The following is a 27647-nucleotide window of genomic DNA, read 5'->3' on the forward strand; positions in this document are numbered from 1 at the left end:
CAATTTAACTGAAGTGAAACCCATTTTGGATTTATGCAAACCTCAGGATAAATAATACCTTCAAATACATTAATATAATTTCCTCCTTTTGAATGGAATAGTTTTAATTGAACTTTACTAACTGTTTGGTTTAATACCTGGAGTCAACCTATAAAACAGGGGTGGTTTTAAATCAAACAGTAAAAAAATCCTCAAAGCTGAAAATTAAAGTGATAGCCACAGGGAGAAAAAAAGACTTATCAAATATGTCTAGTAAACCAGCAATGTTTTATACAATATATATCTATTAGACATAAGTTTACATATGTATATAAAGATACGTATCTATAAACTTTAAAATTAATCATTGGGGAAAAGATAATTGTCGTTCACCAAAAAAAAATATATGTATACATATATTCAATGTTTTAAAGGCATCAGAATCTCTGTAACAACCATTTTCTTTCTCTAAAGACTAATTGGTATGCCAATCTTGAATGAATTGACCTGCAGATTTATAACTTAACCAAGAATAAAATGACAAGAGCAATGTTATTTTATTAACTTTACTGGTAATGAAGTTACATTATACAATTTGCTTCTGAACTTCATAAGGCCTATGAGAATGTTTAAAAGGAAGTGATATATTCTCTTCCCTCACCTTGCCTACTTTCCCCCCTTTTCCCTGCAACAGTCACTAACTAAATAATAACAAACTAAATAAACAAATAAGTAAACTTAACCCAAAACAAAACTGCTCTCTAATTCTTCAGGCAATGCTTCATAAACTTTTCCCACCAAAGTACCCCTAATGGAAGAGAAGACTGAAAATACTCCCGTAGGGATCTGCTACAAGTGGGAAATGTCTTTGAAGTCATCTGCTTTATTTTAAAAATTAATGTGGATTTTGAATTCTACTCCATAATATATATCTGTTTTAATGTAAAAATGATGTGTTTTTTCCCCAATATCTTTGAGCTACAGAGGTCTAGAAAAATATGCCAAGTTTATACCATAGTTTTGCACCTTCCAAGAAGCACACAATTTTAGCAGCTTAGCTTTACAAGGAATACACGTAATTATGATATATTTTTTTCCATGGAACCCACATACTTCTTTCTTTTTGTTTGCCTTTCACATCAATGTGATTTTTTTCCCTTTTGCCAATAATGTTGATGCCTGTAATTGTAGTACTGAAGTAAAATAAATTTGGTATTTGCTATACCACACAGAAAAGATCTAACTCTATTAAAGTAGGTATGTGTGTTCTAATAACACAAAAATATGGAAAAAGATATTGGTAGTAATCAAGATGTTCTTTTAATATTAGCTATATAATTCATTAACTGAATTAGTTTTTTCTTATCTGTATCACTCCAGTTTAAAATAAAAAGGCACTCTTTTGTTTTTGCTTTTGAAGAGAAGGGGGTCACTTTACAAGGAGACAGCCCTTCATCAAATAAAATGAATTATATAGTGTTGACCTATTTTTGTTTTTTGCCATGTTATACACAGTCCTGAATGTGATAGAAAGTGATTCAAACAGGGCTGAAATGTACATTAAGTAAACAAGACAAGTTAGACTCAAATACCAAGGAAAAGTATTTAAATATGAATAAGAGGTAATTGTCTTGACCTTTTACAATGCTTTGTTTCTTCCTGCAGACGAAATACAAAAAGTATTTTCTCCTAAGGCTTTAGTAAAAAAAAAAAAAAAAAGGAAATAGATTCTGAACAGAGATTTGACAAATGACAGTCAGTTGTCTTAGAGTACAGGGCAGGTGAAATTTCCAGGCAGGGGATGCAGTATGAAATCGTACACAGAGACAGGATTATTATAAAGGAATAAAAATGGCTCAAGAGACTGTATGTCTGGGTATACTGAAATGAGAACTAGGAGGAAATGAAAGAGGAATGCAAGCAGGCAGAATGTGCTTAAGATCTTTTTGAGTTGAGAATTCTCAGTCTGAATTTCATAGGGAAAGAAAAATAACTAGTCAAAATAATTTGAGAATAGGGATTGCTATTGCCCAAACAGTGAGATAGGAAGAGGATTTTTGGCAACAGTCTTTTGAATACACTGGCAGGAAGAATGCGCAAAAGCAGGAATAATCAAAATAGAGCAGAGAGATTTTGCTCTTGAAATGGATTGGAAAAAGGAAGTTGGTGATATTACAAAAAATAAAAATGAAAAATAAAATAAAGAAAAAATATATGAAAGGATTTACCAAAAGCCCAGGAATAGGAAACAAACAAATAGAATTGAATACGATACATAATTACTGAGACTGGAGGAACTATAAGATATCTTTATGATTGTTCCCTTCTAATAAGACAAAAGAAACAACTATAATATCCTTAGTGGTATATCAATACTACTACTACTACTACTACTACTACTACTAAAGATAATGGTCCACCAACAGCTGCATACTTACTAAGTGCCAAGCGTATACTGTAAACTATACCATTTTACTGGATGCAATGCCTATGTTAACTAATTTAATCTCACTATAATTATTCTCATTTTACAGATGAGTAAACAAAATCTTAGAAGTTAAAATTATTTGCTCAAGTTACAGAACTAATAGGTAGTAGAGCTAGGATTAGAAAGTTATAGTGTCAGGCCTGGCGTGGTGGGTCACGCCTGTAATCCCACCACTTTGGGAGGCCGAGGTGGGTGGATCACAAGGTCAGGAGTTGAAGAGTTGAAGAACAGCCTGGCCAACATGGTGAAACCCTGTCTCTACAAAAAAAGTTCAAAAACTAGCTGAGCATGGTGGCATGTGCCTGTAATCCCCGCTACTTGGGAGGCTGAGGCAGGAGAACTGCTTGAGCCCAGGAGGAGGAGGTTGCAGTGAGCTGAGATCGTGCCACTGTACTCCAGCCTGGGCAAAAGAGCAAGACTTTGTCTCAAAAAAAAAAAAGAAAAAGAAAAAAAGAAATCTATAGTGTCTAACTCAAAAGGCTGGGCTCTACAATCTACTTTTGTCAGTAGCAGTAGTGGCTAAAGTGTACAATATTACTGAATGTCTCGCTACATAACTATATAAAACATATATGTATATATACACTATATACATATATATAGTTAAATAGCAATACTTTTTAAAAGTTTTTTATTGATACATAATATTTGTACATACTTATACTTATGGAGTACATGTGATATATTGCTACATGCATAGAAAGTGTAATGACTAACTTGGGGTGTTTAGGATATCCATCACCTTGAACATTTATCATTTCTTTGTGTTGGGAATATTTCAAATCTTCTCTTCTAGCTATGCTGAAATATATAATATATCATTCCTACCTACATTCAATCTATTCTGCTATCAAATATTAGGGCATACTATTTTCTTTAATTTTTTTTAAGAGACAGGGTCTTGCTCTGTCGCCCAGGCTAGAGCAGTGGTGTGATCATAGCTTACTGTAGCCTAAAGGAATGCTCTTGCCTCAGCCTCCGCAAGTAGCATGAAATCAGCTAATTTTTCAAATTCTTTGATGGGGGTGGTCTCACTATGCTGCCCAGGCTGGTCTCAAACTCCTGGCCTCAAGTGTTCTTCCCACCTCAGCCTCCCAATTAGCTGAAATTACAGGTGTGAGCCATTGCACCAGGCCAGAACCTATTCCTTCCACCTAACTGTATGTTCGTACACATTAACCAACCACTCTTCATCCACCTACCCTTCACCTTTCCCAGCCTGTGGTAACTACCAGTCTACTCTCTATCTCTATGAGACCAACCTTCTTAGCTCCTGCAATATGAGTAAGAACATGCAATATCTGTCTATCTGTGCCTGGCTTATTTCACTTAATAACCTCCAGTTCCATCCATGTTACTGCAAATGAGAGAATGTATTTCTTTTTTACAGATGAATAGCATTCCATTGTGTATATATACCACATTTTCTTTATCCATTAATCTACTGATAGACATCTAGGCTGATTTCATATCTTACCTATTGTGAACACTGTTGCAATAAACATGGGGTACAGGTATCCCTTTGATATACTGATTTCTTTTTCTTTGGATAAATGCCTAGTAGTAGAACTGCTGGATCACATGTAAATACCTATGGTTATATATAACATATCTATAACTGCTGATTGAGGTATATATAAATATCTGTTGATTGAGTGTGTGGTATATATTTATTTAAGTATAGTAAATATATTATCTATAAATATATATATTTTCATGTGTAGTACTGTGTGGGTATATATAGATATATTATTGATATCTACTTCTTTCCAAAATGTAAAAATTCATTATACATATTGAACAAAGAAAATTTAGAAAAAAAAAATTCTGGTAGAAGGCAATCAAAAAGTATTAATAGAAACAAAATGAGCTGATTTAAGAACTGGTCTTTTTTGTGCTATATATATATTTCAAATTACAATACAAATGTTTAAAATGTTATTATTCCACATTAAGCTACCTGTTAGTAAATATGCTTCTAGTCAGGAAGCTGTATTTTTAAATCCAAAGATAAATTCTTTAGAAGAGCTATTACCAGAAAGTTGCCATTACAGTTGTAATTTGTGTAATTTTCCATCATACTATACAATTTTTTGAAAACAATGAAAGAAAATAAATAATACAATATAATCATAGTTTGTCTTCTTGTATTATTTTGCTCCTTGGACCACAAACTGATACAAACTCGGTAAAATTAAAGAAATATGTTGAGGATTTGATTGACAATACCCGACCGACTGAGATGACCAATGCCCAATGTTATTCAAAGAATATTCTGGGTTTTATAGATTCACTATTTTTAACTTAAAAGGAAACTAACAGGTTTATATAGTTTGTAATAAACTTGAGTAACATATATGAAGTCCTTACCAAAAGTCCTCAGAGTTACAGAATGAAATTACTTCAGTGCAATTTCAAGTATAAGATTTATGGTGTACTTCCTCTTATCTAAGAGGGAAAATGCACTTCTTCATGCACATAATCTCACCTTCAGCAAATGTTTCCTTGATCTTCTTTTCTTTCACTTTTCAACCTCTTGCAAAAGTAGATAATACTTACTGACAAAGCTATTTACCCTGAATTAAAATCTCAGAGACATTTTTATTTCCCACATCCTGTTCCTCACAGGAGCCATGGCTTGTCCATTCTAGCCCTTCAATGATGCTGTACTGCTTACCACATCAAGACTAGACTCCTTAGCCTGACACTGAAGTCTCAGAGATACCTAGCTTACTGCTCCAGCCTTAGAGTCAACCATTCCCTTCACCTGTCCTAAAACATTCTGCCACTTTGCCTTGCTTATGTCGTTTTCTCTCTGGAAAGCAAACCTCTTTTCCATGTCTGTAAAACCCTAACCTCGTATTTCACCTTTGACCTCTTCCATGAAGCCTTCTCTTATCTACCCATTCAAAAGTACTTTCCTCCTCATCTCAACTACAGGACATTATCTCTTCCTGCAGCATTTCTCACATGCATCCTTATTTTATAACACATTTGTGTGTATGTACATATACACACATTTTTCTCATTTACTATATTTTTAAGCACACTCAACCAAAAACTCTCACAATCATTGTCATATAACCAAGAGCCCTATAGTACGGTTCCTTTGCCAACAATATCCACTTAAATGTTTATCAAATGAAAGTACAAACATATTATCTGATCAGACAAATGAAAGCTTTAATAACGTAGCAGTGGTTAAAAAAAATGATGTAAGACAAAATAGGTTATTAAAATGTAGTATGCTGTCAAATATAAGCTAATGGAAACTATTTTCCAGCTTTTCTTATATCAGTAAACAAGCAAAAAATACTTTTATGAATAATGTTTACAGATTCTTTAATCTTTCCATTTAAACCACATAGGCAAGAAATAATCTCAAAGCAGTTATAAATCAATTACCTTTGCTTGCACTTTCTACATGTTCCAGTTCTTCAGGAAATTTTAGGATATCTCGGTAATTTTCCTCACAAATGTCGGCAATAAAATGCATAAGGGTTGTTTTTTGATCCACTGATTTAGTATCTCTGATCTGGAAGAAAACAATAACACATTTTTTAGTAATTTTTTAGTAAATATATACTTTTTTAAACAAATGAATTTATTATAACCCATTTAAAATTTTTTTAAAACTTTGGGGTAGGTTCTTAATGTGGTCTAGTAGTGGTGCTCTAGATTTTAAAAGGAGCTCCATATTTTAAAAGCAAGTAAGATGACCAATAAAAGTGCCAAATTAAACCTTAATCTGTATTTTCAAAAATGTCTAAATTATTGTGGCAAAATGAACTATTCTTTTCAGGAGAGAAGAACATTCATTTAAGTATTGATAATAGTCCAAATTACCGTGTGCTTATTTTATCATCATTCTGTTCTTTGCTTTATTATAAAAATATGTTCTTAAAAGTTATATTCATTTGTGAGATTATATTTATTTCTAGCCATTGTTGATGTAAATTAATGTAAAGGAACAAGCACATTTTACCCTCCTCTACTTGCATGGACCATCAGAAAAGAATTCTCAAGGTTGTGCTTATCCTGAGTTATTAAAAAAAATCTCACCATACAATCCTGATAATATGAAAAATTTTATTTGCTTACATATTGTATTTCCTTTTCAGACACACAACAAAAGAGATGCCACAGTTAGAATGGTAAAAATCTTTAAAGCATAGGACACACAAAAAAAGAAAATCTAGTGCTTTAATATAATTCTCATACTAGACTAAGCTGCAAATAAAATCAAGGATTTACTTAGAAACACGGCATAAATACGGCATAAAGTATCAAGTTTTCTCATTCTTTTGGATGTTTTAATTCTATAATCCTTAGATGATGGCTTTGTCCACTGATGTTCATACTGATTTGGAGTTTTTAGCTTTAAGGATTACTCTGTTTAGAATAAATGAGTATTTTTCACAAACAGGTTTATAAAAAGGCTGTACAGGATATTTAGGTAATTACAGAGTAAATTAATCCTTATTGTTTTAGTGACTAAGAAAGAAAAACATAGCATTTAATAAATCAGGCCCATACTGGATCTGTTTTGTTCTACAGGTTTTTAGCAACTATTTACATCTCAATGATGTAAACAACTTAGAAGAAATATTAGTCTCAAGGTTCCAACCAACCAAGCAGCCACAGGAGGCATAATGTTGATAGTTCACGAGGTCACAATGATTTCTTTCAAAATTTCTGGGATTACTTTATCCCACATAGGAAAAATATTTAAAATTTTACATTATCATGCTGATCCACTGAACACTTAAAAGTAGTTTAAGGTAGAAATGACACAACTCAAGGATAAGCTGTAAGAACAAAAAGCAACACAAACCTCAAGGGCAATTTTTCTTAAGTAAGGATAGCAGCTGTAGAGGAATCAATGGGAAGCTCACATTCCTAAAGAGAGGTCTTTACCTGGGATTACTGTGTGATATGTTTACAAAGTGCATTGTTTTTAAGAGTATGCCAGGTATTCCAAATAAAAAGGAAATTAATATTTTCTTTTTCCTTAGAAGTTCACTAACTACCTAAATCCTAAAATTCTGAAAACATTAAGTGCTTAGAAAAAATTGCAGGTACATCTTCCGAAAGGAAAGGAAATTCCTATGTATTTTATGGACTCTTTGGAGACAAAAACAGTTTTTTTTTTTTTAAAGAACACAATTCAAAACAACAAAAACCCATCTACTTTTTTAGGACATCAAACTGTACAAGTACACTATAGTTTACAATAAAATGCACATGGCTAACACTGGAAAGGAAATTAAAAAACAGAAAAATAGCACTGTGCTCATATGTCAATTTTATGGGTGATATTTTTTTCTTTGTCACATGTGTTAGATTGTTTTGTATTAAAAAACATTTCAGTTTTTGGCATGCATACTTATAAGAGCTTAATTTTCAAAAATTGTATTTATTAATAAATATTTATTCAGTATCTGGTCCATTAACAATCTAATTTGTTACAAAATTTAGGAGAGTTAATGGTTACATTTTAAAAAGATAAATAAAGCGTAACATCAGTTAAATGTATTAGCATCTTTGATGAAATGATAAAGACTTTTAGAGAGACTCTGCATGTATTTTTTTTTTAGAATCAGAATATTCCCTTCAAAGCATGGGCAAACATGGCCAAATGTCTGTCTTGTCAAGTTGAGAAATATCTTAGTTGGTCTGGGAGACAAGCTGCTTAATGTATTGCAATATTTGTTGTTTTTTTTTTTTAAGAAAAAACCTCACACTGAGAGACCATTTTAATGGTTCAAACGGGCAGGAAATCACAACAAATGGGTGGTCTTTTAAACCTTTCTCTACGTGTGAGAGACATTAGATCAATTATTTAAAATATATATATATAATATTTAAATATAATGTAAAATATTTTTTACTTATTGAAGCTTATTTACTTTATATCATCATGCCTTCAGTCTCTCTTATCAAGTCTATGCCATTCACACATTAGCCATTGTATCTCTCTCAGGCCCTATTGCGTTGTTCAATGTCAGCACAGAAGGCAACTAAGAACATCAATTCTACCGGTTAAAGACATTTATCCAATAATTTGCTCTTCTAAGTGTACTAGTTGGATATATACATCTCTTGGGGTAGAACAATCTGAGTATGTACAAGTCATTTCCAAAGTGTTTGAGTTAGTTTACTAAGAAATAGAATTGATTTCCATTTGATAGCTGTTTAATATGAAATCATGTTAAAATTTTACATTAACATGAAATATCCAATTAATAGTTGCCTAGATTGCCTAAGTCTTAGTGGTGGTTATACTGTATGCATTTCAAGGTTTCCTCTAGCCAGAAGCAAAGTGCCTTTTTGCATCCTTGTATGTGTTTTTCCTCTCTCCAGCCATGACAGGCAGGGAGAGACACATATATGACTTATTTTTATAAGATGCAAAAAGATGAACAAAATGGTCACTCTACAATCTTCTTTTATATATCTTCAAACAATAAAAACACAAACAGCAGTTATAGAAATGGGAAATATTTGAAAAAGCTAAAAAAAGTTTTATGTTATTTTAATAAGCTGAGTTATCATCAGATGATAATGAAAATAAGACAGAGTGAGTCACTGTATCAACTGATCAGGTGCAATCAGTTAATAAACCATATATAGCAATTTTAATTGTAATCATCTGACCAATATTAAATGTTCCACATAAAGATTAATAACTGAATTTAATTTAATTCTATCTATCTAATCTTTAATAACTTTCTAAAATGGTACATGAATACAAAATACCTTTAATAGGACACTATTTCTATAGCTAATTCTGATCATCTCTTTTTCCTAGTAAATACAAATGCTATATTATGAAAGATACTAAATATATTTTATATGTTCAAGTACATCTCCAAAATTTAGTTAGGTATATAGCAAAATTTCTCAATAACTAATTGACACAAAAGAAATTTCTTTATTCCAAATATCCTCATTCAAGCTTGAAAATTTCTTCCATCTTGCCATGTCTTTGAAATTGGGCTGTTTGAGTACACAGAAACCAGCACACAGCCAGAGAGCCTCAGACAACATTTTAATGACCTCCGTCAGTCACATTCAATCTTTCTGTGAAGGACCCCTTCTGTAGATAATTTTCCCTTCTGCTGAGATGTAAGCCTATTTCTTCTTGCTTTGTCCTCAGTGGGAACTGAAAATAACTGGTCACTATGCTGTACATAACAACCTCTCACAGAGTGAAAGTTCCCTTCTCATTCCCATCCTGTTCTCCAAATAAACAACTGCAGTTAATTTAACCTAACTGCATAGATGTTATTCTACAAACGTTTAATTTCTCAATGGTAATTAGAATCCATTCAAAAGATCCATTGCAAAGGCTCCTGTCATCTGCTGGAAAAGCAAAGTTCTTGATTTTGCATACAAGACCCTCCTTGAGCTGACCCTTGTCTACCTTTCTAACCTGCCTCCTGCTGCTGTCTGCCTGAATACAACTGCTTAAACGTACCACGCAGTTTCATGCCACTGTGCTTTTGCACCAACAGGTCTCTCTGTGTAGACTCCCTTCCTTTTTGTTCCTTTTTATCCACCAAGAAAATAACTACTCGTATTTCAAGACTACTCAACTTCCACATCATTTCTGAAGACTTCTTTACCTTAGAAGCAATTAATAACTTTTTTTGGCCATCTTCATTCAATGTAAACATTTCAACACAGTAGTCTCTCACACTCAATATGAGATCTTACATGGCTAGAGACTTTGCTTTGGTAATATTTTTGAATCCATGGTGCCTAGGAGGATGTTAGAAAATACTAGATAGTCAATAAATGTTTCAGAATGCAGATTCTTCTTTACATGAACTCCAACTTTTGTGGGCTATAGAGCAAAACTCCTAAATTTAATTCTATACTTATTTATATATATGCATGTGTACCTGTGTGTATATATGACCCCACCACACACATAGAGGTTGACTACAAAGGCCAGACTTTTCCAGAACACATATTTGCTAGAGTTAGGTGCAAGTGAATGCCAGAATAAAGTTATAATTTGTCACTCAGGAAATGGAGCACCGCACATTTTTTTAGGGGAGGCAGGTTAGGAGCAAAGCAAATATGAATGGAGAAGTACATTCATTAATCCACTGTGAGCTGAGGACTGTGCTGAACACTAGGGATAAGAGATAAATGATGCATGGTACTTTTGAGGCCTTAAGCTTAGAATTTAGTAGAAAATACAAAATTATACAGAAAAGAAACGACATAGGAGAATAATTTGGTGGCAAATGTCAAGGACTGATAAAATGATAACTAGGGTATGTGTAGAAAAGAAAAAAAAAAGGGCAAATTCAAGAGAGATTGTAAGGAAAAACAGGATTTAGTCAGTGAATATTAAGATGAGGGAAAGGGAAAAATCAAATACTTCAAAAGTTTTAAGTCCCGATGATTAAAAGAATGTTGTATCATGTCCAGAATGAGGGGAATAACTCTAGAGTAAACTGGCTTTAGGAAAAGGATAGCAGCTCAAATTGTAAACAGAGTGTTAGCTATGTGAAGATACACTATGAGAAGACGGTCACAACCATTCCATTCTCTTTGCTTCATTTTATCCTATATGATTCAGCCTAATTATGGTTCTTAAACATACATATGATCATGTCATTCCCTTCCTTAAAAAAAGCAAATGGTTCTTCACAACTCATGTAATAAAGTTCAAATTTCTAATCAGAATAATTATTAAGCATAGATTTTGGACTCAGACAGAACTAGGTCTGAACCTTGACCCTACTGTTTACTACTTGTATGACTTTGGGCAAGTTACACGAATACTCCATGTCTCAGGTATCTTACCTATAAAATGAGCATTAGATAAGCACCTGTGTTCATAGACATGTTTGTAGAATTGAATAAGATAGCGTATTATCATGGGCACCATCATCATCCAGATAAGAAGTGATGAGAGCCTACCTTAGCTTCCCATCACTATAAACTAAAAATCCCTCTGTTATCTGGCTCGTTGTGAACTTATCTCTAGCTATTATCGTCTCTCAAGTTCCCACACTCACTTCAGCTATGCTGGATACAAGTACAGAGCTTTCTTGTCTGCTTTGTTCACTTTTATATACTTAGCATCTAGAAAAGTGGGTAGCACACAATAGGCACTCTATCTGTATTTGTTGACTGCACGAATGGATGAAGATTTCCACCCATTTACTTATGTTCCTCCTGACCTCAGCACACTGTTCTTCCTTCCTCAGGCGATAATATCCTACTCCTCTTTTAAGGGGTAGGAGAACCAGCATTTGTTGCCTATGTATCATGTGCCTATAACTCAAGCACTTTCATAAGTGCTTTTTTTAAAAAATCCTAAAATCAATTCAGTGACTTAGTTATGAATATGTCATTTTTATAGATAAGATATAGCTCATAAGTTGTTTGATCTAGTTCCCACACTTAATAGGTGTTGGTGCCAGAACAAAACATGGCAATTTATGCACACTTCGAATTTAAGATATACTTACTGGATTGAACTGTCATGGGTGAGGAAGATGGCATGTGTGTGGAAAGGAAGGATCTTTCAGGGAGAGTGGTAGTTACTAGTAATAAACCTTTTTCAACTTCTCTGAATAGAATTAATAAATTCTGGGCCAAACGTGGTGGTTCACACCTCTAACCCCAGCACTTTGGGAGGTCAAGGTGGGCAGATCACCTGAGGTCAGGAGTTCGAGACCAGCCTGGCCAACATGGTGAAATCCCGTCTCTACTAAAAAACAAAACAAAACAAAAATTAGTCAGGCATGGTGGCACATGCCTGTAATCCCAGCTACTCAGGAGGCTGGGGCAGGAGAATTGCTTGAACCCAGGAGGTGGAGGTTGCAGTGAGCCGAGATTGCACCACTGCACTCTAGCCTGGGTGACAGAGCAAGACTGTCTCACAACAAAACAAAACAAAACAAAACAAAACAAAACAAAACAAAACAAAACTACTAAATTCTGTCTTTGTTCTCCGATAGTGGTTTCTATATACTCTAATTATAGAACTTATTCTACAATATATAATTTTGTGTACACAACTAGTCTCACCCACCAGATTGTGAACTGCTTAAAAATGAGGACTATATCAATTTTATTCAGCAAATGTTGAATGAATAAATTCTTTAGACAGGCCAAAAATAATTAGGGTTGACTTGATGTTAATCTTTGGTGACCTTCAAGCACTGTTTGAATACAGTGCAAAGGATTCAAAATTAAAAGGAATGGGTAGTCAGAAAGAAGAGGTAATGTGAACGAATAATTTATTCCAAATATTGACTGTGGATAATAACCAGATAATACAGGAGGCAGCAGAGCCAGCAGCTGGAAAATGGTGAGGTTAGTGACAAAAGTTATTCTAATTATTGTCCTGAATAAGTTCAGCATAATTAGGCCTGAAGGGATCATTCAATGGAAGAAATAAGAACGAAAAATCAAGAATTCATGAGCATTTGCTACTTCATTGGTTCTCAATCTGTGGTCCCTGGACCAGCAATATCAGTATCACCTGGGAACTTGTTAGAAATGCAAATTTGGGGGCCCAACCCCAAATCAACTAAATCAGAAACTCTGAGGGTGTGGTCCAGCAATTTGAGTTTGAACATACTAGGGGAAAAAATTCTGATATCACCTCTAGGTGATTCTGATGCATGCCACTAGGGAGACACTAGGCTATTTTCAAATAAATTTCCAGGCAAGAAGATGCTTAGCAATTGTCTATAGCTTGCCTAGGTCCTCTCACAATTGCTTTTACATATAAAAAGTTGAAGTGTCAATGTTTTCAATGCTTAGTGCCAATTTAAAATAAGAGAGAAATTATCTAGCAATGTGTGGCATCTGAAGGACAGAATTGCTCTCAGTGTTCTTGATTAATTCACAGAAAAATGAGACTCGTTGGTATCATAATCTATCAGCTACTTATCCAAAAGTAGATGAGACAAACAGTATGCTCCATGCTGTGAAGATTCCAGATACATTGCTCTTCAGTGTCCTTCATCCTTCACCTAAAACTGTATTGAAAAAATACTTAAATGCTGCTATAGTATGTCTTATCTACTATGTATCATCAGAGTGACGGACTACATAACCTGGCAGATTATTCATGCCTTCCAACTCCTGCTCAAGCAAATCTGCATTGTTGCTTACATATTTACTCAGGAAGTTTGAATCAGATTCTGAAATTGTAAGTTGCAGACATCAGGTTTCAGTGCTTGCCATAAAAGTTCTTGTATCTAAATAACCTAATGCCTTGCTTGACCTCTATGCCAAACAGTTTACATGTACGAAATCAGACTATGGTGGGTGTATGTAAAGAAGAGAGCCAAGGGAGGAAGCTTCATTCCTGCTCCATGGCACTGGCATATGCTGATACTGCATTTCATTTGTCATCATACTCGTTTCTGGTTGAAGACCAAGAGTGAGAATGGGGCTAGGTTCATGTGTTACCATACATTATATAGGAACAAAGCAGTGGACCTTGGCTCCTTGCCCCAAAGCAATCCTGACCTCAATTGCGGAGTGGCACCGGAAACAGTTATCTTGACAGGACGTGGTGGCTCACGCCTGTAACCTCAACAGTTGGGGAGGCCGAGTCGGGTGGATCATCTGAGGTCAGGAGTTTGAGACCAGCCTGACCAACATGATGACACCCTGTCTCTGCTAAAAGTACAAAATTAGCCAGGTATGGTGGCACATGCCTGTAATCCCGGCTACTTGGGAGGCCGAGACAGCAGAATCACTTGAACCCAGGAGGTGGAGGTTGCAGTGAGCCGAGATCCTGCCACTGCACTCCAGCCTGGGCAGCAAGAGCAAAATCCCATCTCAAAAAAAGAAAAGAAAACGGTTCTCTTCTGGAAACACGCAAGAATGTGTGGGAGGAACACCTGGCTTTCTTGCATGAATGGCTGCAGAGTGTAAACTGGTCTGAGACAAAAACTGATTTTTGCATAAAGAGTATAAGAAATGAAGTAGCAAAGGAGCATGGATATCACTAAAGGAAATGTTTCTGCACACATTAAAGGAAGACTATCTTTAAAGCATATTAAAACTTAAATGTGAGAGAAAAGTTCAAATCTATAGAGTATCTGAAGGAAGCCCTTTTGGATCTCCCCTTTCCTTTGGAATTTACATGAATGGCCATATGAAGTTCAGCAAACTTATCAACAGGTCCTGTACTCGGGGAAAAAAAAATTGCCTAATCCTTCTGTGTCAAGGAAACATTCCTAACACATAGCAACATCACGCAATACACATATATAACTGTCCTTGAAAAGAAAAGAAATACTGAAACTCAGTGAAGAGATCTGGTTGAGTCAATGGAATAAAACCATCTAAACTACCAATAAAGTCATATAATTCAACTTTTTTAGTGAACATTTTCCTTAATCATGGCTTCCTTTTTCCCTATTATATTTGTATATTCATGGAACAGTTAATATTTAAGCAATCATGAATGCTCCAGTGCATATATCAAAACAGCTACTACTGCTTGCCAGTCTTGATACAGCACATGAATTCTAATGTTAGTCTCCTTTATTTAAACAAAATTAAGTTCTGTGCCCTCTGCCAAGGGTTGTTTACAAATTATTGCTTTCTTCAATATCACCACGCACTGCAGTAACATTGAAAAAGATAATGTATTTTTAAGGATTGCAATTACCACAAAGACATTAGTTCTGTAGCTATGACCGGACAGGTTTAATACATGTTTTCCCAGCTTTATTTCTAAATCTGTCACCAAAAATGCTTTTCTGGGCACTACATGACTAGGGCTGACACTAATTCAGCCAAATGTAATTTACGGTGGAAAGAGGTCTTTATCCTTTATGTAGGCCTGATAGTCCTTTTTCACACCCTTTAGTTTGGTATTATAATAGTATTTCCAACCAAAAGGAAACAGATAATATCAATTGTATAGTCAAGCAAATTAAAAGTTTTACACTTGTTAGCCTAATTTATGGTAGCAATCTGTGAAAAGAGAGCTTAAACTTGAAACCATGACAACATTAAATGGAATAAAGATCCATCTCAATTGCCACCTTCCGGACCAGCAGGGCATTTGTGCTGTTAGTTTCCTGTACAAGACAAATTCTGTTTCCTGCCCTTCCCGCTCCCCTTCTCAGCATTTTCCCCTCCAGCCCCACTTATCCAAGGAGAATGACCTGCATGTGCATTAGCCTGCATTGCCAGGACCAGTGGCAAATTAACCATCATTTGTACTCACTGGTTTTAGGAAAGGCCAGAATGAATTAATGAAATATGTCTATACAAAGAAAAGCTGTTCTGGTACTTTCATATGCTTTTAATCATCCTGTCTATAGTTGGCTTACCAAATAAAAATTCTTCTGAGAATAGTTTTAATAAAAATCAAATTATTTAAATTGGTATAGGAATAGTTTACAAGTACGAATGTTTGTTGGTGTTAGATGGTTTCTTCTCAGACATGGGTTAAGCATGTAACTAAAACTTTTAACTTTTATTGTCATGAGCATTTTACTTAAATTGTTTTATATGTATGAGGTTTGAGAGTAGATGGAATAAATTTATTTTTATGTACATAGCTTCAGATTGTCACTGCCACCAAAAGAGTCCATAGGACTCATTCGCTCTGTCTATACACTGTAAATAAATAATAAATGGCATTTAGAGGTTTAACCTTTAATAAATGGCATTAAATGGCACTTAACATTAGTGATTTTAGCTATTTATGAAAAATTTTGAAGGTCTAAGACACAGAATATCACAAAAGCATAATTAGAATTCAGCATTGAGGAGCAGCTGTTTAAGAGTGAGGTATTTAACCATGTTGATGTTTCTAGCTATATTCATCCATGCTGTGTATTAGTTGACGCTATAAATATTATTAATTTTAGGTCTATTCTCTCATTGAACATTTTCAGTGTCTGGTTTCCATTTTTTGTGGGGGAATCACTGTTTTGGATATAATTACAGATAATGCTGCTATGAACACTTTTTTTTTTTTTGAGACAGGATTTTACTGTGACCTAGCCTGGAGTGCAGTGGCACAGTGGCATGATCACGGCTCACTGCAGCCTCGACCTCCCAGACTCAGGTAATCCTCATACCTCAGCCTCCTGAGTAGCTGTGACTACAGGCACCCACCACCATACCCTGCTAATTTTTGTATTTTTCTGTAGAGACGGGGTTTTGCCATGTTGCCCAGGCTGGTCTCAAAATCCTGGGCTCAAGGGATTCGCCCATCTCAGCCTCTCAAAGTGCCGAGATTACAAGCTATATTATCCGGGCTGCTATCGAACTCCTGGCTTCAAGCAATCCTGCCTCAGGCTCCTAAAGCCCTGGGATTATAGGTGTGGGCTACCATGCTTGCCTTTAACCATTTTTAAGCACACAGCTCAGTGGGGTTAAGTGCATTCACACTGTTGTGCAACCATCACCACTATCCATCTCCAGGATGTTTTAAACATCCTATACTGAAACTGTTACCCATTAAACATTTAACTCCCCATCTGCCTTATCCCCCAACCCTTGGTAAACAAAGACTTTTTGTCTCTACAAATTTGACTATTCTAGGTACCTCATATAAGTGGAATCATATGGTATTTATCCTTCTGCATATGACTTATTTCACGTAACATAATGTCACGGAGATTCATTCATATTATAACATATACCAGAGTTTCATTCCTTTTAAAGGCTGAATAGTATTGCATTGTATATGTGCCACACGTTGTTTATCCATTCGTCACTCAATGGACATTTGGGTTGTTTCCATGTTTTGGCTACTATGAATAATGCTGCTATGAATTTGGTATGCAATCATCTGTGAGTCCTTGCTCCTGATTCTTTTATGTATATGCCCAGAAGTGGAATTGCTGGATCATATGGTAATTCCATTTAACTTTTGTAGTAACTGCCATGCTATTTCCTACATTGGTTGCACCATTTTACATTCCCACCAGCAGTGCATAAGGGTTCAAATTTCTCCACATCCTTACCAACACTTGTTGCTTTCTGTTTTCTTGATAGTAGCTATCACAGTATGTTTGAAGTGATATTTCATTGTGGTTTTGATTTGCAATTTCCTAATGATTAGTGGTGTTAAGTATCTTTTCCTGTGTTTATTGGCCATCTGTATATCTTCTCTGGAGAAATATTTATTCAATTCCTTTACTCATTTTTGAACTGAGTTGTTTTGTCGTTGTTGAGTTGTGGGAGTTCTTCATATATTCTGGATATCAATCATTTATCAAATACATTATTTACGAATATATTCTCCCATTCTGTGGGTTGCCTTTTTTTAAACTCTGTTGATAGTGTTATTTGATTATGTGATCATTCTTGTATATGTCTCCAGGGTCCTTACCTAAGAGTTTATCTAGAGTATATGCTAGAAGGGGCATTTCTGCATATGGTTTAACATTTCTTGATAATACCAAATTGTTAATACCAAATTGTTTTCCAAAATGAATTTAGCAAGTTACACTCTCACCAGTAGTTCCCTTTGTTCCTTATTCTTACCTCTACTTTATATTAACAGAATTTAACATTTTTGCCAATCTGGTGAATGTGAAATATCTTCATATATATATTCATATATTCCAAATACGAAATCCATCATTGTGGTTTAATTTAATCATAAGTATGAATGAAAAATGGTAGGTGGCCGGGTGCGGTGGCTCACGCCTGTAATCCCAGCACTTTGGGAGGCTGAGGCAGGTGGATCATGTGGTCAGGAGTTCGAGACCAGCCTGGCCTATATGGTGAAACCTCGTCTCTACTAAAAATACAAAAATTAGCTGGGCGTGGTGGTATGCACCTGTAGTCCCAGCTGCTCGGGAGGCTGAGGCAGGAGAATTGCCTGAACCCAGGAGGCAGAGGTTGCAGTGAGCCGAGATCACACCACTGCACTCCAGCCTCGGTGACAGAGCAAGACTTGGTCTCAAAATATAAATAAATAAATAAATAAATAAATAAATAAATAAAGTATAGACGCTTTGAAAAACAGTATCTCTTAAAATTAAAACTATACTTTCCATATGACCCAGGATTCCCACTCCTAGGTATTTACCCAAGATAAATGAATTTATGTCTTTTACATAAATGATGATAGCAAGATGCATAATAGCCAAAATTTAGAAACAACCCAACTGTCCATCAGCTGATGGATAAACAAAATGTGGCACAGCCATACAATGGAATACTGCCCCAAAATAACAATGAACTACCAATACATGCCACAACTTTACACTAAGTGAAAAAACTCACTAACACCACAAAGTAACACAAAGACTCTATTACTGTATTATTCCATTGATATGAACTTCTAGAAGAAGGCAAAACCATGGTGATTTAAAACAAATCAGCAGTTATCTGAGCTAGGAGTGGGGATCCACTGCACAGAGGCATCAGGAAACCACACTGGTTGATTGCAGTGGAGGTTCCAAAGCTGTATACAAATAACAAACTTCATCTAACTATATGCCTAAAGTGAGTAATTTTTTTTTTTTTTTTTTTTCTTTTCAGATGGGGTCTTGTCAGAGGCATGTGAACCAGAGCAACTCCATCTTAAATAGGAGCTGGGTAAAATTAGGCTGAAACCTACTGGGCTGCATTCCCAGATGGTTAAGACATTTGAAATCACAGGTAAGATAGGAGGTCAGCACAAAATACAGGTCATAAAGACCTTGCTGATAAAGCAGGCTGCAGTAAAGGAGCCGGCCAAAATCCACCAAAATCAAAATGGCGATAAGAGTGACTTTTGGTTGTCCTCACCACTACACTCCCACCAGCGCCATAACAATTTACAAATGCCATGGCAATGTCAGGAAGTTATCCTATATGGTCTAAAAAGGGGAGGCATGAATAATCCACCCCTTGTTTAGCATATCATCAAGAAATAACCATAAAAATGGGCAACCAGTAGCCCTCAGGGCTGTTCTGTCTATGGAGTAGCCATTTTGTATTCCTTTACTTTTTTAAAACACTTGCTTTCACTTTGCACTGCAGACTCATCCTGAATTCTTTCTTGCATAAACAGACACAAGAACCCTCTCTTGGGGTCTGGATCAGGACCCTTTTCCTATAACAGTCTCATTCTGTCTCCAAGGCGGAGTGTAGTGGCACGATCTTGGCTCACTGCAACCTCCACCTCCCAAACTCAAGCAAGCCTCCCACCTCAGCCTACCGAGTAGCTGTCACCCCAAGCGCGCACCACCCCACCCAGCTAATCTTTTCTATTTTTGGTAGAGACAGAGTTTCGCCATGTTGCCTAGGCCAGTCTCGAACTCCTGAGCTCAAATGATCTGCCTGACTCAGCCTCCCAAAGTGCTGGGATTACAGGCGTGAGCCACTGCACCTGGTCTAAAATGAGTAAATTTTATAGTATGTCAGTTAAAGATCTCAGTAAAGTTACTACAAGAAATTATAGGTTAGGTTCAAGTCTCTCTTGACCATGAATACATTTTACTTCTAATAAAATAACAGTACAACAAACAAAGTCCTAAGAAGATGCTTTAAGAAATCAATGAGTACCCTGACCTTTCTCATACACTTTATGAAAGCTGAAATTTGGAAGCATAAAGTGATCTGAATGGGCCAGGCTGTGATTGATAAAATATCCTTGGAATCAAGCATGTGCATCTGTCCCCAAGTCTTTGAATATAATTTACTATACTTTTCCACTTCCCTCAGCACTGGTTTCTAAGTATTCTGTTTTAATATGTGTATCTAGCTAGTTGCTTAAATCTGAATATTAAGATCCTTTCCCTAAATAGTCTCTGAAAAGCTTATATTTCCTCATAGTAGGTTACTTGCATCCTGGAGTGATCCCTCATACTGACCAATAAATAACAAGTTTCTTCATTCTTATTTATCTGGACAATCTCAGGATATCCTCTGGGAAAAAGGAAATTATTTGACTTTTGTGACTAATTAGTGAATTGGGAGGGGTACAGACATACAATAGTTGTAAGTAGTACCATTATACTATTGTTTTTGAACAGGTTTTGATTTTATCCAAAAAATTTAAAATACTAATATTTAACTATATGTAGAAAGATGGTAGGAACTTGAGAAGCAGTTTTAAAGATACTCTTATCGTAGCATAAAAGGGAAGAGAGCATTCTGATAATTCAGATTTAAAATTCAAAAAAAAGAATAAAAGATAAGAAAATAATGAATGGCAAGGCTTTGTACTTGTCCCCATGACAGAAGGCAGGAAAAGCAAAACTGAAGACATTGTTTGGGGAAGAGAAGAAAAGCACATCTTGGAAATGGGGCTGGAATTGTTGTTTTTTCCTTCCTTTCCAAAGAAGTAGAGCAGCTTTACAGTATGGATATCATCTAACAGAGTATGTACTTTGTCTTGTGGTTAGTTAGCCAGTGTTTATGAGCAACATAATTTATTTTTCATGTGTGCTATTATATAAAATCCATTTGCCTGTCCCCACACACACACTTCTCCCTGTCTCTTGCTTTAGCAGTACAATGTTCTATATCTGGCATCTAGCTCATAAGCTCCTCAAGGACTGGAGATGTACGTTTTACTTCTCTTTATCCCCGCAAAGCATCCAGCACAAGGTTCCACAGAGAGTAAAGGCTCAATAAATGTGGCCAACTTGCTGCACAAGTACTCACTAAAAAGTCGTTAAATGTGTATAAATAATTCTTGCATTCTCTAAAATTATCACAGAGCTTTATTTTAGTATCAACTGCTACTTTATAAACTTCCTTCCATGGACATGAGCTCTCCTTGTTAAGCTGTGCAATGCCTTCACTAGGAAGGCTTCAATTGACAGGAAAATCAGTTTGTAAGATGACTGGTCAAACTTAGTCACGGTAGCCATGTTTTTGGAACAACAGTCTCGTACAGGGTCAAAATCTCCTTCGAACAGAGCTTTTATAGAATAAAAAAGCCTTTGTTTTCAGACTTACTAATTATATTCACTAAATGCCATTCATGTTGTCAACCTTCCCCTACTGTGAGAATTACAAAATCAGACATAAGATTATACTCAGAAAACGACTACAGCAATTCACAGAATACTAAGCCAGCTGGGTTCATTTAAATCCTCTGTGGAAACAGTCTTCACAGTGAACTAAGTAAGACCTACAGCTAGTTCCATAAATCATCATTTTTTGTCTGCTCTGGTGCTGAAAATGTTTATTGCTGCTCCTGATATATGGGGTATTCATCAAGAACGAAAAAAAAAATGTATTTTTGTAAACTAGAGAATTATTCGTCTCTGCCAGTTATACTATTCAACTGTTAACTGTATCCATTATTGTTTAGTCACAATGACTTCAACAAGTATAGTGGTGATACAACATTAATTTGATTACTTTTTTTGTATTACTGTATAAGGATAATTTTTTTTAAATGAAAGAAAATACAGATGCATTAATTTTCTTATTTCTTGAAAACGTATCTGTATTTAATGGGTCAAAAACTAAGCCATAGGTGAGTTCTCTACAGAAAAGAAATTATACCCTTCATTACAGTTCTATACACAAATATATATGGTTGACTTTTTAACACTTATTATTGGAAGAAGATAAGGAATATAATTTGGCAACTCTTAGCTTGCATTTTTCAATGCTCTTTACAAGTCTGTCAACTGATGCATACAAAGGAACATTTAACTCAATCCTGTTTCTCTCTGATTATCCAATTATGAAAATCACCCCAACCCTTCTCACTCTTTCATTCTCTCTCTCTCATTCTGTGTCTCAATCTCTCTGTCTCTGTGTATCTCCCTGTCTCTCTTACTCAACACCCATATGCACACACTCCCTTTTTGGCTTGATCTGGCTCTTATTTTATTTTCCTTGGTCCTTCCCCTAATACAAAACTTTCAAAAATTGAAATCTCTTCCATATCAAAAAGGTCATGTGTTTGCATAAGGGTGTATAATAACGAGACATTACTAGGACTCAAGGCAAGTATGTCCTATATATACACATATATACACCTCACAGTAAGTTATGTAGATATCTAGGAGGCAGACATAACTGTAACATATAAGTTAAAATCAGAGATAGCAGTATAGGCTTCACAATATTAATAATCACACGTAAAGGCAGGTTGTGTGTGTGTGTGTGTGTGTGTGTGTGTGTCTGTAATAGGCGACAGAAAATTTTAACATACATAAGAATAATAGAAAAAAAACCCATGAGTCTCCAAAGTAATGACAAGGAGCACTAATCAAGTCTGCATCAGACAAATTACATTTACAAACTATTGTTCTCTAGAGAATTTAATAAACTGAAAATTTTGGAGTATAATCAAGTTTTCACACAACCTATAGTATTGTAAATGTGATGATTTTGTCTAAACAGATGTAATCAAATTCCGAGAAAACAAACAAGTCTTCCATTTAAAGTACTAGCTAATTTGCAGCAATGAATGTAAATTAATGAATATTTCAACTTAGAGAAAAAAATCTTTAAATAAGCTCAAGGGACCTCTATATTTTAACAGGCAAGGAGGAGAATAAAGGTGTGAGTTAGTTTCTTTTACTAAGAGCTCAAGTTTTCAAAAAGATATTTTGAGACACATAAGCTTTTATAACTATAGCAATTTTTAACAGTACATCTATAAACTTTGTTAATTCCTATGCCTGACATGATCATATATTTTTCCCTTTGCTATAGTTAGCTTACCACAAAGTTAGTGTTTTCTCTCATTTCAATTTCTTAATGTAGGCTACAGAGAACAAGAAAGATATAATGCATCTCCACATTAATATAAATCTAGAAGATGTATGACTATTTGGAAAAATTGAGGCTATCATTTTAGAAGATGGCACCTCATAAGACAGAGACACATATCACCTTCATTAAGTTTTCTTTGTACTTAAGTAGTCAATCTGTATGTGCACCACTATACTATATAGACAGAGAAGGAGACCAGGTAGCTGACCTGTTAGAAGTGGGAAAAAGCACTGACTTGCTAATTGAAGAACAGTCTTCAAAGCACATAGTAGTGTATTCATAGGATTACAAAATCAAGGAGCCACGATAATCTGCTTCCAATTCTTAGAGGGCTGCATTTTAAAGAAGATAAACTCAAAAGGAGTGGCCTGTGTTTGGTTCAGATTTTAAATGGCAATGAAGGGCACTAGAGGTGAGGGCTTTGAACTGGATTTCTGAGCTGGTATCCAAGGATCTTGACTTAGTGGAGAATCAGATGACTGAAGCAGTCTTCTACTATTACCATTTGCCTACGTGCACAAGTCCATATGCACAGATCAATGGCATGTGCATTAGAATACATAATGAATAACATACACCAATTAAAAGACCTTATGGAGAATTCTTTCCTCTAAAAAATTTAGTGTTCTATACGTTTAAATACTTCTAGACTTACTAACTTAAGTAGTATTAATGCTTGTCTTTTAAAAATTACATATTTTGGGCCGGGCGTAGTGGCTCACGCCTGTATTCCCAGCACTTTGGGAGGTCAAGGTGGGTGGATTGCCTGAGCTCCGGAGTTTGAGACCAGCCTGGGCAACATGGTGAAACCCCGTTTCTACTAAAATACAAAAAATTAGCCAGGCTTGGCGGCGAGGGCCTGTAGTCCCAGCTACTCAAGAGGCTGAGGCAGGAGAATTGCTTGAACCTGGGAGGCGGAGGTTGCAGTGAGCCAAGATTGTGCCACTGCACTCTAGCCTGAGCAAGAGACCGAGATTCCATCTCCAAAAAAAAAAAAAAAAGACATATTTTGGTGTATTAATTTACATGAAAAAGTGTAGGAAACAAAAACCCGTGACACAATTATAAAAACTGAATCCAGAATGTCACCACTGACATAGTATCACAACAGTGTAACATTCATCTTTAAGCACAAGAAACTATTCAGTGGTCCTCAATAATGAGAGCCCAGTAAGCACAGTACAATAAAACACAATGGACTTAAATAAAGGTCAACCATCACATAAGCTGAACAAAGGAAACTATTTAAAATTAAGAATGATATTCTGTTCTTGTGTCACTCTATGGTGCTTAGTTATTTCAGAGGTCTAAACTATAGTGAATATTCTTGCTTCAATGTAATATAATGAGGCACAGACAAACCCTTAAATTGAAATGTTTGTATCCACTGGTCATGAATTATGAACAAATGGTACAGCATGTCACTATATTATATGATGACATTTTAAAATGCAAAGTACCAAGAATATGTTCCTTTGCATTTGGCGTAGCATAGAATCTTATATCACTGATTAGCAACCAGTGACTTGGAGAGATCACCAAATGCAAACTCTTTCCCGCAAATATCCCCACAGAGGAAAGTTTAAAGGACCCCCAAGGAGAAAAAGAAAAGTTTGGAAGTAGGGCCTAACATTTCATCCCACTCCATACATGATCAAGAGTCTAATCTTCCTGGCCGGGCGCGGTGGCTCATGCCTGTAATCCCAGCACTTTGGGAGGCTGAGGCGGGCGGATCACAAGGTCAGGGGATCGAGACCACGGTGATACCCTGTCTCTACTAAAAATACAAAAAATTAGCCGGGCGCGGTGGCGGACGCCTGTAGTCCCAGCTACTCAGGAGGCTGAGACAGGAGAATGGCATGAACCCGGGAGGTGGAGCTTGCAGTGAGCCGAGATCCGGCCACTGCACTCCAGCCTGGGCGACAGAGCAAGACTCCATTTCAAAAAAAAAAAAAAAAAAAAAGAGTCTAATCTTCCCTTTCACAGAATTTTTTTCAAGACAAATTATAACCCACAAAGTCATTTTCTTCTCAGCAAATTATCAATCACATCTCCCTCAAATTCAATTAATGCTAAATATTGTCTGATAGGAAAAAGTATATTTCAGTGAAGCAAAAGAGTCAATGAAAATTCTAAAAATAGCATGATCCACTGAAATCATTTGTTTGAGTCTCAGGAAAAGTTGGATCCTAACTCTGCCTTCATCACTGAGTGATCTTGGTTAAAGCCATCTCTCTGGAGAGCAGATTCTCATTTGTAAAATATTGAGAACAGCAGTCAACCTTGCCTACACAAAACTAATATACTCTGACAGTCTATACAAAACCAAGGGATAGCTCCATAACTATTCAAATTATTAGATGCCATTTTATTATAAATATATAGGCTCTGCTGCTTGGATACATTAAAATCTATTACAAGATGAGAAACTTCCTAATAATAGGCCTACAGTTACACCAAACTGAATTAAAATAAAAATGATAGATTCTAAGTTTCATGCCAGAGAGCCAAGAAAACTCACATGAGGTTTTCCCCATTTTCAGAACACTGTAAGTGCCAGAGTTGGTTCTATAATGCTTCCTTGGAATGAGTCAACTATAACTAAACATTGTTACAATGCAATAAGAGGCAGGGTGCCACACAATTTTGTAAATAGAAAACCTTTATATAAGCCCCAACTTGGACCTTTACTAGCTTTTGAATCTTGGACAAATTACATAACCTCACTGGGCTTTAGTTTTCTAATTTGCAAAATGGGGTTAATAACACTTAACTTCCCTGAATCACAAGGAAAACACTTTATAAACTATAAAAATACAGGCAACCAAATGCATGGACTGTTGACCAGGATTTACTGATTGTTGCTAAGTTCCCTTTCGATACATCCAATAGTGGTTATTTTCTAAAATATCTTTGGTTTTAAATTAAGAGTCCCATATTTATTTAATAACCCATATTTAATAATGAGTTGCTGATTTACATTTACAGCAAACAACACATTTTTATGTCTTTACAAATAAAACATAAAAAATCTTACAGTTACATATTCAACAGTTTTGCTGGCAAAAATATGCCCTTTATATCTGTGAGGAACAAAATGTTCTCACTTAAAAAACAAGTTAACACATGTTGAGTATTAATAACAAATCCTCTATTTAATCAAATTGTCTGACTTTCAATCTGTAGTAATATATTGAGAGCTTCACATGTAATAGACACTGGAGATATAATGCAGAATAAAATATACATCCAAATTTGATGAGTTCCGAGTCTTGTGAAGGACAAAGGGGAAGAAAACAGCAAATTAAATGCCAAGTGAAGACATGGTGAAAAGGTGGCCATATGGTAAACCAAGGAGAGAGACCTCACCAGAAACCAACCCTGCTGGCATCTTGATCTTAGGCTTTCAGTCTCCATAACTGTGAAAAAATAAATTTCTCCTCTTTAAGCCACTCAGCCTATGGTTTCTGTTATGTCAGTCCAAGCTGAACAATACACTGACTAAAGTATTTTCCTTTTCCAAGCATCAGTTTTCTCACTTGTGGACTGAAGAGGTTAGACTAGATGCATTCATCTGCTGACTTTCTGAGTTTATATGGACACAATCCACATTATTTTAGCTAGAAATGATTAGACACTGTGAAACTTTGTGTGTACTTACGTATGACTTTTTCCTAAGGTCTTTTGTAGATTTTTTTGTGTTTGTGGATTACAGATTTCCAAATTTTACTGCCATAGACAGCAGTCGCTTTTCTTTACAAAGCATATTTTCTGGGGTAATTTTCTATTTCACAATAAAGTTGAACCTATTTTACTTTCCTTCTTACAACTTCTATGGGGAAGATGGATGGAGATGGATGTTTCCTTTGTATAGTTGGTATGATACTCTGTCACTAATACCATGTAATGGTCTCTAGATGAGGCTTTACACGTCATAGATACTCTAGATCATGGGTGTCCAATCTTTTGGCTTCCCTGGGCCACATTAGAAGAAGGAGAACTGTCTTGGGCTACATATAATATATACTATCACTAATGATAGCTGATGATCTAAAACAAACATCACAAAAAAATCTCATGTTTTAAGAAAGTTTATGAATTTGTGGGAGGATTATGGCAGACAGGAGGCAGGACTAGATTGCAGCTCCGACTCGGATGGACAGAGAAGCGTGAGGAGGCTTGCATCGTGAATTTTAGCTCCAGAACGACTGCAGGGATAAACCAGGAATCCCAAGAGGACCCACAGACTCTCTGAAGGAAGGGGACTGCTGCTGCAGGACCCAAATACTGTGAGTGCCCAAACTGCGGAAGTGGGAAAGGGAGATCCTCAGCCACCGAACACACACCCCTACTGGGGAAACTGAAGGTCTAGTTTGAGGGAGAAGTTTCCAGCCTCACCTACAGCTGAGTCAATTTAGAGAGCCAAGCAAAATATAGGGGTAGAGGAAGCAGTGGGAAAGGCCCTGGGAGTTCACTGGGTCCC

General features: G+C 35.8%; 1 protein-coding gene across 4 annotated transcripts in view; it reads right to left on the bottom strand.

The window, feature by feature from the left end:
• Positions 1 to 27647, bottom strand: part of DIAPH2 (diaphanous-related formin 2) — a 964164-nt gene that overhangs the window by 500748 nt on the left and 435769 nt on the right. For all 4 annotated transcript variants that reach the window (XM_011987565.1, XM_011987563.1, XM_011987566.1 and 1 more), the window contains one exon: positions 5873 to 6002. In XM_011987565.1, coding sequence (XP_011842955.1) covers positions 5873 to 6002 — 130 coding nt within the window. The remainder of the gene's footprint in view (positions 1 to 5872; positions 6003 to 27647) is intronic.

The sequence above is a fragment of the Mandrillus leucophaeus genome, unplaced genomic scaffold (genome assembly GCF_000951045.1).
Source record: "Mandrillus leucophaeus isolate KB7577 unplaced genomic scaffold, Mleu.le_1.0 Scaffold311, whole genome shotgun sequence".
Classification (NCBI taxonomy): Eukaryota; Metazoa; Chordata; class Mammalia; order Primates; family Cercopithecidae; genus Mandrillus; species Mandrillus leucophaeus.